The sequence below is a fragment of the Sinohyriopsis cumingii genome, chromosome 14 (assembly GCF_028554795.1).
Source record: "Sinohyriopsis cumingii isolate HCF-2022 chromosome 14, ASM2855479v2, whole genome shotgun sequence".
In the NCBI taxonomy this organism is placed as follows: domain Eukaryota; kingdom Metazoa; phylum Mollusca; class Bivalvia; order Unionida; family Unionidae; genus Sinohyriopsis; species Sinohyriopsis cumingii.
Genome location: NC_142974.1, coordinates 112622902 through 112637390, shown reverse-complemented (window position 1 = coordinate 112637390; position 14489 = coordinate 112622902). Strand labels below are relative to the sequence as shown.

Below are 14489 nucleotides of genomic sequence, written 5' to 3'. Positions count from 1 at the left end.
TTTATTTAATGTTTGTGAGTAGACACCACATCATATGACCAATGGGAACTTTGAGATCATCATGTTTTGTATTCAATCCAGTCATGCCCAACACTATCAAGTAAAACTACTGTTATTTGTCATGATGTACATGTATGCTATGAACACTTACTTGGTTTGTGCAAGCAGGCAGTACCATCATTAGGTAATGCAAGTCCCACTCATCCATTCTTTTCTTTTAATATCGTTTGGTTTTCAAAAAATAAATGTACGTACAACCCAGTTATAGGAATATTTATTTAATAAAGTCAATTTCTTATATTTTGTCGATTTTCATGCACAGAATGATAATCTGTGATAGCAAAGTATGTGTCTGTAACACATTAAATTATATTAATATTACATTTTAAACTTTGTATCCATTATATGTGTTGTAATCAGAAACAAATAAGTTAACTGAATCTTTTATTATTTATCTTATTAACCGCATTATGAATTGCATGTCTTATAGGTTTTATCATCATAAACATTTTGTATCCTAATTTCAAACCATCCTTTTTGTGGACCAAGTATTCTAACCTATGCTGTTGTACCAAGGGATGGCCCACAGGAGGCTGAGTGATCAAGAGTATTCTTCATTTTGAATCATTGCCATCTCATCTATGTCCATCTGGTTCTCAATCTCGGGTTCAACCATTGTGGGGATGTGAGACTAAATGACATTAGCTTCGTGTGGATTGGTGGTTCTTATCGCAGTTTTCCCTTGTTCTTCCTTCACCAGTTATAATGGTCAGTATGTACAATTGTTCAGTTATATTACTACGATGTCTTTAGTGTTGCAGTTTATAGTGATGTCTAGCATTAGGGCATCATCACACAGACACGTAACATCCTATACCACCCAGTCACATTTTATCATGACACCAGTTCGACCAGTCCTAACGTTAACCTCTTTATGTTGAGCAACAAGTGAGGCAGCTGCTAGTACCAATTTTATGTCTTCGGTATATCTTAGCTGGAGGTTCGAACCCACGACCTCCCGCATCCGAGGCGAACACTCTAATCCCTTTGACCATCAGAGTGGTCAATTGAATTGTAAAGTGTCATCTGCAAGCACATCGTAATTTGTAATTGTAATTAAACCCAAGTATGTTGTACCTATTTAGTAACATTTTGAAATTTGGTTTGTTTTAAACCAAGAACTGTTAGACACAACTATTGTACTTGATGTAGTCAAAGCATACACGTTGATATACATGTGTAGATTACTTCGTTATATTTCACATTGTTATAGCAGTATTTCACATACTTCACATCTCAACACAAATTGTTTCCCTCTTACCTGTAAAGTCAGGGATTTGTATGCCACAATGCCAATAGCATTCCCTTTATCGTGCTAGAGTTTTCCTTTCCCTGTATGAAGTACCAATATAACAGAATCACTGTAAAGTCATGGTGGAGACGGTGGATATAGGTTTTGTCTTCTCAAAAACAAAATCCATTGCTATCAATGCTCTGACTGATAAATGTATTCGAGAACATCCCAAGTTATGGTTTGGTTCATTTAAAACTCGTGTGTGTGTATATATATATATATATATATATATATATATATATATATATATATATATATATATATATATATATGACCGGCCGGTGGCCTAGTGGATAGAGCGTCCGCCTCGGATGCGGGAGGTCGTGGGTTCGATCCCCGGCCGAGTCATACCAGAGACTTACAAAAATGGTACTCACAGCTGCCTCGTTTGGCGTTCAGCATTAAGAGGTTAGTGTTAGGACTGGTCGGCCTGGTGTCAGGATAATGTGACTGGGTGGGACATCATGCTACATGTCTGCGGCATGATGCCCCAGTGCTAGACATCACTATAAACTGCTACATTGCAGACATCGTAGCGATATGACTGAAAAATTGTTAAAGCTACGTTAAAAGTCAATATCACATCATATATATATATATGTATGTATGCATGTATGTATGTACCCCAAAACATCCCAAGTTATGGTTTGGTTCACTTAAACCGATAGTTTTATTTGTGATTATTTATAAGTACCATGTTTTGTGAGTTTAATTTTGGATTTCTATATTAGGGTATGAAATAAAATGTTTCAGCATTCATCTTGAAATAAAAATCACAACAATTCCTGCAAATGTTAGAACTGTACTTTGTAGATCTTTGGAGATTGCATAATAGGCAAACCCGATGAATAGATGCATCTAGTGGAGCACATATCATTATGCCTGGAATAAGTCACAGAGACATAATTGAAAGATGAAATATTTCTATAGTAACCCCCAATTCATAAGCCTTTGGATTTGTTAAAATATTTTTGTTGGGAATCTTTGTTATAAGATGATGTTTTGAAAACTTAAGACTGTACTGACTTTTCATGCATATGTAACATTGTGTTGTTTGAATATTGTGCTGATTTGCTATAATGTTCTCCACCTTCCCAGGCAATACAACGGTTCCATCACTAGGGTCTACATTTCATGTGCCATGATGGTCTTTATTTTGGTGTTAGCTGTACTTTATTAAACTAGACTAATGTCTACTTACACTCTGAGATATCTATAAATACAAGCCAATCACTTTGATCTACTTTTCCTAGTTTGTGATTATTTATAAGTATCATGTTTTGTAAGTTTAATTTTGGATTTCATTATTAGGGTATGAAAGAAAATGTTTCAGCATTCATCTTGAAATCAACATCACAATAATTCCTGCAAATTACTGTTAATAACTTGCTCTGTTAGAACTGTACTTTGTAGATCTTTAGAGATTGCATAATAGGCAAACCCGATGAATAGATGCATCTAGTGGAGCACATATCATCATGCCTGGAATAAGTCACAGTGACATAATTTGCTCGGTTGATAGAGTTATAAATCTCTGTTTTCAGTATCTGTCAATCAGCATCACTATACTGACACTTAATGTAGGAAACTGAAAGGAGTTTAATATTGCGCCTCTGGACATTTGTTACTTTCTCAGTTTTTGGTGTATTGAACTTTGTTGTAATTTTTAATTTGGTTCAATTATAGTATTTTCAAATCAATACTTCGGGCACAGGCTTCCAGGGCAGTTAAACCTAGCAAAGGCAATAATAACTTTTTCACTTGCAGACCATGCTGTAAATGAACTGTATAAGGTCAACATAATGCATACAACAAAATAAAAATATATAAAGCATCCATTCTTTTTCCCACTGATCTATTTGAGTCCACGTGATTTTGAACATTACACGTGTCCTTTAGTAAAAATCATCCCCATGCACATTATTTACAGATTGAGTAGTGGTGGTGGTGGGTGCATAAAACAAAAGAAAGTAACTGTTACGTAAATATGAATATAACAGAACTGATTTGATTTTCATCTCCAATTTTATAATGTAAGATGTATCACATGGTATTTATGTCTTAGTGCCAGACGCCCAAAACATAAATATCAGCGTCGAGGTCTTAAATGTAGGGCTACCTCAATGCCATTTCTTGTATCAAGTGTAAATATAACAGAACCGATTTGATTTTCATCCCCAATTATATTCCTACATTATAAGATATATCACATGGTATGTATGTCTAAGTACCAGACACCCAAAACATAAATATCAGCGTCGAAGTCGTGCATGTAGGACTACCTCAATGCCATTTCTTATATCAAGTGTACCTTTCTTAACACATTCCCTTAGTAAAACAGTGAAAACAAAATTATGCATTATTAGATCTAAAGTGTCACTTATCATTTTCTCCAATAAATTCATTTGATTTATAGCAGGACATAGAAATTCGGAAATCATTCGCACATAGTCCATTTCGTTTACGTTAGATATGGTGACCATAAGGAAAGATCAAAGTTGATAAATGATCGTGCTTCTCCTAAGAGTAAAACGGGTCCCAGTCTACTTCTCGGCTCAGATGCTTTATTGTGACGTCATCATTATGCAGTGACGTGTACGGAGTTCAACCTTTTAAAAACGTCAAAATTGTGTTCCATCTGCGTAAAAAAAATGTTCCTGGCTTATTCAACTACGGAATCTTGAAAAATCTTGCCATCCTGCAGTAAAGCCACGGTAGAGACCAAATGCGATCTAAATTGAGTGTGTAGCATTAATCAGAGGGTGTGATTTATTCAGTTTCATTCTACCACCTAATTTACAGTACTGCTGTACTATGAGGAGTTTACTTAAGCGCAATCGAAGGCCAAGGTCATGGGTTTATCGAGTGTAAAGTGCACTGTTTATTCATCGGTTGAATCCTACCATAAAAAGGAACAGAGAAATGGAACTCTAGATTTACCAGTGGGTATAAACTAATGGTAGAGGAAAGTTTCAAATAAACGTTATCATCATCGCCATCATGATCATCATCAAATTATTGATCAAAATAACCGTTTCAAACAGCTGTATTGAAAGGTTACACAGGCACTTGAATCTGGGATAAACTAATGTGTACATTCATTATATAGTGTGTGTACACATCAGTTTACCCCGGAATCAAGTGCCTGTGAATGGTTATCATCATCATCGTTGTTAATATCGTCATGTACAATGCTCGTTGATTCTGTTCTGCAATATTGTTGTCATGTTTACGGGACGTTAATGTTGAAGATTATTCCTGTTGTTAAGTTTATCCTTCCTGTGTTTTCTTGTTTTGGGGAGTTGGGTGGGGTGGATATTCTTCTGTTAATCGGGGCTATATTTTAGTTATATATCTGGAAATTGTTTTGAAGGATGTCTTATGGGTATAACGGTACCAACTGTACAATCCCAGGCGGGCGGAAATTTTATTAAGAAATAAAGAACAAAACTAGCTGTGATTGGTACATTATGTTGTTGTTGTTGTTGTAGGCTTTAACGCCATTTTTCAACACAAGATAGGCTATACGTGGCGGCCGGTATAAATGGTGGCGGAAAAACCCGGGAAAACCCAGGAAAGAACCACCGACCCACGAGAAGCTACTGGTAAGCTTTCTCACATACCCACATTGACCGAACCTGAGATTCGAACCAACTCAGACAGAGGTGAGATGGAAATGATCCGTGGCGGCGAGCGCTTTAGACCACTCGGTTCGGTTATGTAAGAGTTGTACTTTTTGTTAGGCTTGAAAAGTTGAGCCTCTTGGCAACATGATTTTTTTAATGCGGTACACATAGCTGAAAATGTCTGTTTAGACAAGATAACTCTTACCACTGTATAGTTTCAGCAGAGTTATCTCTTAAATGCAATATAGTACCTGTTTTTGTCCTTATCAAATTGAAAATCAAGCATTGTTCTCTATGGCAGCGTGTGATATGCATGCTGAGGTAGGATAGAAAGTATATTTATTTCACAAAACATTAGCATTGAGGTTCGTGGAAAAACCATTGGTACCGTGTTACCTTATGAGCAGAAGACATGCTTTATGCTCTCCATTGTTTGAAGGATCAATAATATGCGTGAAAACCATTGTTTTACTTTTCTTTCTTCTTCATTGTATTAGTCAGATGTATTAGTTTCCAAAATGATACTTTGTAGAAACTTAAAGGCCAGTACACTTTTTAACATACTAACGTTTCTAAAGGGATAAATTTGTCAAACTGGAAAGATTTGCTTACGCTTAAACATTGTGTGCATAAGCTTTTGTTGATTTATTAAATGGGGGGGGGGGGATGATGGCATAGTGTGGCTACATAACGTAATCGATCATAGAGGACAACACTTGGATACTTCATACATGTTTCCATAATTAACGATTTTGCTGCTGAGTATGTTTTCTCTCCCCTCCACCAATTTTCTTATTTTTTTAAGTTTTTCTTCTCAACAGAATGTAAAATGTAAATTTTCTTTCGTTATTTGTTTTATTTCAGAAACTAAATATTAGAACTTTTCCCGGAATTGTATTTTACATATATCAGTATTTCCTTGTTTTTGGGGTGGGTGGGGAGGGATGGTTATTGTATCACCACTCAGTGACATAAATATATATCTAGTTAAAGAAGTTCGTTTACTATTGAACTAGCTATTTCTTCGTGATAGTTACAGCTTCATACATTTTAATTTAATTTACCACTGATATCGTATACTTGCCGTTACTATTTAGTTACTTTTGCTTCCATGAGAATATACATGCGGCCAGAAAAGGATGATATATGTGAACTATAAATTAATAAATAAATAAAAATAAATAAATTAAAAAAAGATTTTCTAATTTTATCATTCTTGGGCAGAAGATTAAAAGAATATCATGCTGTTTAATTCTTTTAAAAAAAATATAGATCGATCATTTTAAATGTAATTGGTTACGGTGGTATAGTCATTTCGTTTACTTTTCCATTTTTGATTATACCAATTAATCGAATTTTACATTATATTATTGCACGATATCGTAAAATGAACGTATATCATGTATTTGAATTTATGATATCGCACATTGAAAGCAATTTTGATACCACAAATTTGAATATATATTGTCGTAAATTAATTTATACCATAAACTGAATATATGATATCATATTATCAATATAAGGTATTATAAATTCCTCGACATTATTTTATATCAAATATTTTCTGTAATAATAACAGGTGGAATTTTCATAACTACACCTATCCTACCAATAATAATTACTTATTTATTTCTGAAGTATGTAACCATTGCGGTTTTCTACAGAAAGAGCACAATAACATGTTACTTTGATTGAAGGTGATAAACGTCCTCATTTGAATTTTGATATTGAACGGATTGTCCGTGGAAGCTCTATGAAAATTGAAGTTCCCAAAATCATCTATTTGTCCTCACCCTGCATGACATTGGGTATTAACTAGGATTGGGAAGGAATATGTATAAAATTGACATTCCTTGTCATATTAAGATGTTTAAAATATACGTTCTTTTTGCAGTGAGTTTTAATCCATAGGTAAATCTAAAATGCGTCTAGAACTATCTAGAATTTCTCTGCTCAAAATATGCTAGAATTCACCAATGTTTCAAAAGAAGAGACTCGATTTCCTAGATAATTTGAAATGTTTAAAAACTTGTAGCGCTTCTTTATTTTCTATAATTTCCTTCCCGAATCACTCATGTTTAAAAAGTTCATACCATGTCCCCTGACGATAGCACAATTTCAGATGCTTACTAATCATACTTTAAGAAAAGATGCACTCTCGTTCCTAGATCTAAATACTCTCGTTCCTAGACCCAAATACTCTCGTTCCTAGACCCAAATAATCATCATAATTTTGCTTTTAGTAGAGCGAAGATTAAGTGAAAACTCATGTACATTTTGTTGTGATAAATTCAAATATTTGGTTTTGAAGAGGTTATGCATTTCACGAGTTTAACATAAAAACAAGAATCGCAGTATCAATGTATCCTGTGCACCGTTCATATGTTTGGGTGGGATATGAGTGTGGCCATAAATATCTGTTTCCAAATAGCATTCACGAGAATAAAAATGTCGATTTATCCGTTCAAAACTAAAATAGTTCTCATGCAATGTTTTAAAAAACATGGAAGATTTACATATTACATTCAGTAATGATAATATTGAAATAAACAACATGAACCCTGATAGAAAGATTGTTAGCAATGACATAATCAGTGCCAACCCTGATAGAAAGATTGTTAGCAATGACATAATCAGTGCCAACCATGATAGCAAGATTGTTAGCAATGTCATGACCAGTGCAAACCCTGATAGCAAGATTGTTAACAATGTCATGATCAGTGCCAACCCTGATAGCAAGATTGTTAGCAATGGCATAGTCAGTGCCAACCCATTTACCAAGGTTGCTAGCAATGTTATAATCAGTGGCAACTCCGATAGCAAGATTGTTAGCAATGACATAAAAAGTGGCAACTCTGATAGCAAAATTGTTAGCTATGTCATAATCAGTGCCAATCCTGAATGCAAGATTGCTAACATTGAATTAAGCAGCGTCAGCCCTTAAATCAAGAATGTTAACAAATAAATAATGCTGTATCAACGATGATAGGAAGGTTATTAACTCTGAAATAAGGCATACTAGACGAAATTCTGCTATGCACACATGCATATTCGCATGCCAAGGTTCCAATATGATAATCCTATCAACACCTTAGCAGATCGAACTGATATTTTAGTGCTCTGTCCTGGCGACATCTATCGCACATTGAAAGCAATTGTTGGATTTCATGAGTTGCCTCCCTTAGTATTTGATGCAACAAACCAATAGCGCGTAACAGCGGTGCATTGCATATCGGACGAAAATAGTGGAGACATTTGACTTGAAAAGGATACTTTATAAGTTTAACATCGAAAGTATGACTGTGCAGCAAAGGGAAGCCATTAAAGGCGTTTTTAAGTGAAAGCTATTTGTGCAAACATGGACTGATAGTGGGAAATTGCTTATTTATCAGTCCATTCAAATCGTGTGCTCCCCTTCTTTCGATCATGTAGGAACAGTGTTCAAATTTGAATAACGTATTTTTGATTGGATGAGGTGGCTTGCCGCAGCATCGAATGAAATTCAGACCCGAAGCACATAAATATTTGCTCGATACGCCAAGGTGTAGATAGGGTTATACAATCAGAACCTTGGAACACGCGTTGCCAGTGAAAACATGTTTAGCAGTCAATAGACCTTTGTCATCTGGCGTCATGCCAACAAACCCAACTGGAACGTTGTCTGATTGGATAGAAAAGTGTATGCGTGTGTGGGTGGGGGTGGGGTCAGTGGGTGGGTAAACTACGTCACTATTTGGTAAAATTAGGAAACAATAATACTATCCAATTTGGGGGTTTTGAGAGCTGAAATACAAGGTTATGAGTTTGTATTTCCAATATTCCGACACAAAATAGCACCGTGTTCCTGAAGTATATATTCGCAATTTCTTCCTTCTCAAAATAATCGCTACGGATGATTTACATTTGTTTCATTAAAGATCATACTATTACAGTGACTTTATCATTATTAGAAAATAGATTTTGTACAGATGATCAATGTTAGACTTAGTAGAGGCAAACGATGCCGTCAACTAAATCATTATTGCTGTTTTTGTTGTGCTTTGTTTTCCTTACTAAAACATTGTGTTAAACTATAGCAGCTTCGTACGTTATGGCGGCTTCTTTGGTATCGCGATATTCGAGGGTATAGGTAATTTTATGCATATCGTCTGCATATCTTATATGCACTGGATGACCATAAGTTACTATTTCTCCATGACCAGATTTATTTCGGGAAAATGTCTGAACTGCTGGTACACTATTTAAACAATGCACCCATGAATTTCACTTTTTTTCAAAACACGGTCATACCCCATGTTCTCAAATAATCTACATCTTCTTAAAAGAGTCTCACTGTAACGAATCGGTAAACCATTTTGTCGTCTGATAATGTCCATTAATGTTATGCAAAGGTCATATCACATGATTACCATATATGCCAAGAAGCAATATATATCGAATCTATGGTAGCAAGCAAAAGTCAAAATATTAAACATGTTAACGTTGTTGTTTTTCTGTTGGCTTTCGCAAATGACTGGTGTTGATTCAGCATTAAGAGGTTACTGTTAGGACTGCTCGGCCTGGTATCAGGATAATTTGGCTGGGTGGGACATCATGCTACATGTCTGTGGCATGATGCCCCAGTGCTAGACATCACTATAAACTGCCACACTGCAGACATCGTAGCGATATGACTGAAAAATTGTTAAAGGTAAGTTAAAAAATCCAAATCACCCCTCCCCCGCCCAGTTGCCAACTGAAAGGGTACACGTGAACACGCGCGTTGATAATAACCCGGGTAATAAAACGAACAACGGGGTACCCCTTTAAAAATATTTCCAGGTTCAGACAGATACATAAAAAACGATTGCAGTTCGAAGCTCGTGTCCTGTGAGCAGTTATTCATCGTCACGGGCTCGTATCGTTGTTTACGGCTTTTCTATCATACATGTACTATATAATAATACAAGGAAGGACACTTCTAACCTTTCTCGAGCGACCTATTTAAGAATCAACGAAGATATTTCAAGTTAGATTTGGAATTTCACATAGCGCAATAGATTTGGTACCGATGCTTAGCTCAGGCATTCGACTTTGTATGCCTGTCCAATGATTGGCTTATTATCAGACCTTGAAGGAATGACAGTCCATTTTTCCACGCTATCGTTGACATTGCCATGATCGCGCCCGCTTAATATACATGTACAAGTGTTAACTCGCTAAATGGAATACTGCCCTCTCACTGGATGAAGGAAAAGGACGCACTGCACCTATTTACGATTTTGTTTTTGTTTTGTTATCTAGTACATATTATAGTTCCAAGAAAACAGACCGGTTTCTTGAATGTGAAACAACGTTGTCACAGATCCATACTTTTTTGATACTACATACGCAGCAGTCCAGCCTAAATTGAAAATAAATGGCGCCATATATCGCAATAAAAAGGCTTTATCTGCGTGACAGATGCATGTTAGATTAAATAAAAATGTTAGTGGAGAAAGATTTTGCTAAACTAAATGTTGCATCTATATTTAAAAAAATTAAATAAGGATTTGACAGTGGCTTAAAACAAATTATCATTTGTGGTTTTTACAACTATTCGTGAAAAATTTATATAGACATGTAGACTGTTTAAAGTGAATGTTATGCATAAATAATTTATATATTTCTTTTGTCTCTGTACTCTTGTACTAACTACTAATCCACATTGATTAAGCCGATTTGTGACAAACATTTTAACTGCAGATCCAGGTAAGTAGCAAAATTAAATGCACGATTTTCACGCAGTTTGCGGTAATTATGGCATGTAATATAGATCGATCTTTTGAATGTTCAGATTATGCTTTTTGCAACTTATTTTAGTAGTAATTACGCTTATACATCTTTTAGGGGTTGGCATGTGTGAACCTACAGTAAAGCAGTTCAGGTTCACCTTTAATACAATTTCCCTTTAATAGGCTACCCTGATAAGCATTCGTTATGATCGACGGGTACCCGGTAGAAGTTTCCTAAGATTTTGGCATCTCTACGCCCACCCCACCCCCTCACAAGTGGTTACATATCCATTCTCTCAGACAAGTTTCTGTCCTTGCAAGGTATAGGTGACAGAATGAGAGCCATTAAAGTATCATTCAATTTTTAAATTTAGTTACAATCGGTGCAGCTGATACATCAATATCCTAACATAAGGTCAATTATATGCCATCCTAAAAAGTACTTTTTCGATAATACCCCGATATCAGAGTAACGCCACTAGCATAACCTGGAATCTACATGGTGTCTGTTTATATAATATTTTGAAGGATAATTTTTCATTTAAGTATTCGCCAATCGGTAACATTTAGACCCTCGATACCATAGCACTCCAGAATACGTGTGGTACCTTTTAATAACGATATTTAATCCAAGACATCTCAAACATTAATCATGATATATACTGGCATTATCGTGAATATAATTTGTACATCCATCCGCACAGTCGAATCACTATTAGGAACATCTATTGCTGTCGGTCAACCTCCCATGTACCCTATATGTTTACGTCAGTGACGTCATTATGCATTTTTTTATAGCTTACTGCATTTGTACGGGAAAATATGGACGAGTTTTTTTCCGGATTAATACTGCATGACCTTGGGAGTGCCATAATTCATCCGAGAAAAATGAGTTCATATTTTCCCATACAAATGCAGTAACCATTGTATTATATATGCATTTGATCAGGAGGTACAAGTCTTGACTCGTCTGCAATAGTGTTTCTGTTCTATCATTGAATGTTTGGAATAATGATGTGGAATAAGTAAGAACTCCTTAAATTGCAATTATTAAAGAGAGACTATGGAAAAAATATAAACTCTTTAAATTTTATTTATTAAAGAGACACTATGGAATATCACGTTGCGCTCTACAGTTTCGTATTTTGCATATGGTTAGAATTGTAATGAAAAAGAATTTTCCCGGCTTTCCTCAATAGTTATACTGGCTATTTAACAAAAGACCTTAACTATCTTAGATATAGTTCACAGAACATTCAATTCCCTTTATTTTGGGGTATGATTGATGGGTGTAATATGGATTATAGAGTATACAGGCTGGCCTTACTCCAGATTTGCACCTTTAGAAAAAGTGCTAGCTCCACTTGGTTGTTTTCACTTCCTGAACTTCAGAGTTAAATTGTATAAAAAAAAGAGCCGATAACTTTTGTTTTACATTTTATACAGTTGGTAATTCATTCATTGCACTTTCAGAAGCTGGTATTGTCTAGACTGGCAAAATTCGTTTTCCCTATTTTAATAGCTGCTACGGATAGTGTACTTAAGACTGATTCAGGCTTCTTTTAACACAAGGGATCAGTTGTTTTAGGTAGGAGTGTGCTTAGATCATGTACAATTTCCAAAAGTAAATATCCAAAGATATGTCAGTCACATTACATTAAAGTAGCATAGAGGTATGTCAGTCACATTACATTAAAGTAGCATAGAGTTATGTCAGTCACATTACATTAAAGTAGTTGTTTTTGTTATAGGGTTTAACGCCATTTTTCAGCACCAGATAGGCTATACATGGCGGCCAGTATAATTGGTGGAGGAAGAACCCTGGAAAACCCCGGGAAGAACCACCGACCCACGAGAAGCTACTGGCAGGCTTTCTCACGTACCAACGTTAGCCGAGACTGAGACTGGAACTCACGCAGACAGAGGTGAGATGGCAGTGATCCGTAACGGTGAGCGCTTTAGACCACTTGGCCACTCGGGGCCCCTACATTAAAGTTGCATAGAGGTATGTCAGTCACATTGCATTAAAGTAGCATAGAGGTACGCCAACATTCTCTCCACTGTGCACGTTTTAAACGCGAACAACCTCATATTACATACGTCACTGTCTGAAAAGTAAATAATAACTGGTGAGTGCCCCATAATTATCAAAGAGACACTATGGAATATCACGCTCATTTCATTTTGAGTGCAGTAAGGAAACTTTTATTGCAGTTTGAAATGTAGTAAAAATTACAGTACAATTTTGCGTGTGTAATCAATTTTTAGAACCGAAGACACAGCTCATGTAATTCGTATTTGCAGAACTAAGAAGGACATTTTGAGGAAATTCGGCATGTAAAACTGCAAGTATAATTTTGCCATTCTTATTACCAGCTAAAAAAAAACGCGTTTTTGCCTTGTCACTTGCATGCTCTTTGAAATGACCCCAGCAATGAAATGACATATATAAGGTATATTGCTTGTCTAAATCCGATTCATTGAATAAGAAAGGTAACGCGTAATATTTCAAAGCAGCTGGTATGTGTCAGCCCAAGATCAGCTGCTTTATTTCATTCAAAAACAAATTTAATCAACCAGAACCTAATGCGACTAATACAGAAGTGTTTATGATTTGTTTACAAAGTAGTCCCTAATACACTACACTACTACTGGGCACACGTGTCGCGCATGTGCGTGCAACATGAAGCTGTTCAATATCGTAAAATACTGCACAGTTCTAACCAGTCAAAGTTAACGGATACGTTAATGAGCATATGATAATACTACTCATCACATGGTCGGTACACGTTACGTATAACTTGTGCAGTTTCATGTTTTTCGTTCAACTTATCTATCACATACCTTCCGTCTCTAGTTCCAGAGTCCCATCCTCGACCAGACTGCAGATAGATTCTTGTGACAGTGCTGTAGCCATCGTGTCGTTTTAAATGACCGTGGATAGGGACGTATTTACTCTAGGTGAAGTGAACCGTTAAACTTGCACAGTTTAGATTTTAGGCATAGGCTGCAAAAGATAGAAAAGAAACTTCCAGCCAAAATCCATGTGCATAACTACTTTTAGATTTAGCAATTATTTAAAGATATTAGCTTGACACTCCCTGTTTGCCCACGAACATAATTCTGGGGGTGCATGCATTTGTATGAATCTAAACTAAACCATGCTATCAATGTGTGTTCAGTCTAAACTCAACCATTCTATGAATCTGTATGAACTATGAACTAAAGCATGATATCAATGTGTGTCAAGTCTAAACTCAACCATTCTATGCATCTGTATCAAGTCTGAGCTCAACCACGATATCAATATGTGTCCAGTCTAAACTCAACCCTTCTATGAATCTGTTGGAATCTGAAGTAAATATGCCATCAATGTGTGTCAAGTCTCTGTATCACGTCTGAGCTCAACCATGCTATCCATCTGTGTAATTACTGAGCAATAACTACCTTTGACAGTTATGCCATTCCAATAGCATTTATACACAGACTAAATACAAATTCCATTAATTATGAAAACAGGTGATATGAATGTATATATGTAGACTGATACCCGCAAAATGTATTGCCTATGTATTAGTCACCCACCCACCCCAGTTGTGAACACAGGTAACATGAACTTGTATTCATGCAATTCTATAATCCTATAAATAAGAATGATACTTACGAATTCTCAATAAATCCTTTAAAATCTAATCTTCTAGAATTTACACCACGCATGTCATCTTCGCTCCCTGGGCAAAATCCTATATGCTATAA

General features: G+C 35.8%; 1 protein-coding gene across 4 annotated transcripts in view; it reads right to left on the bottom strand.

The window, feature by feature from the left end:
• LOC149784617 (uncharacterized) overlaps window positions 1-14489 on the bottom strand; it is a 99114-nt gene that overhangs the window by 71051 nt on the left and 13574 nt on the right. For all 4 annotated transcript variants that reach the window (XR_016413901.1, XR_016413902.1, XM_089932681.1 and 1 more), the window contains exon 2: window positions 13578-13740. Coding sequence is in view for 2 of the 4 variants with exons in the window: in XM_089932681.1 (XP_089788807.1) it covers window positions 13578-13650 (73 nt within the window). In the remaining 2 variants the exon portion in view is untranslated. The remainder of the gene's footprint in view (window positions 1-13577; window positions 13741-14489) is intronic.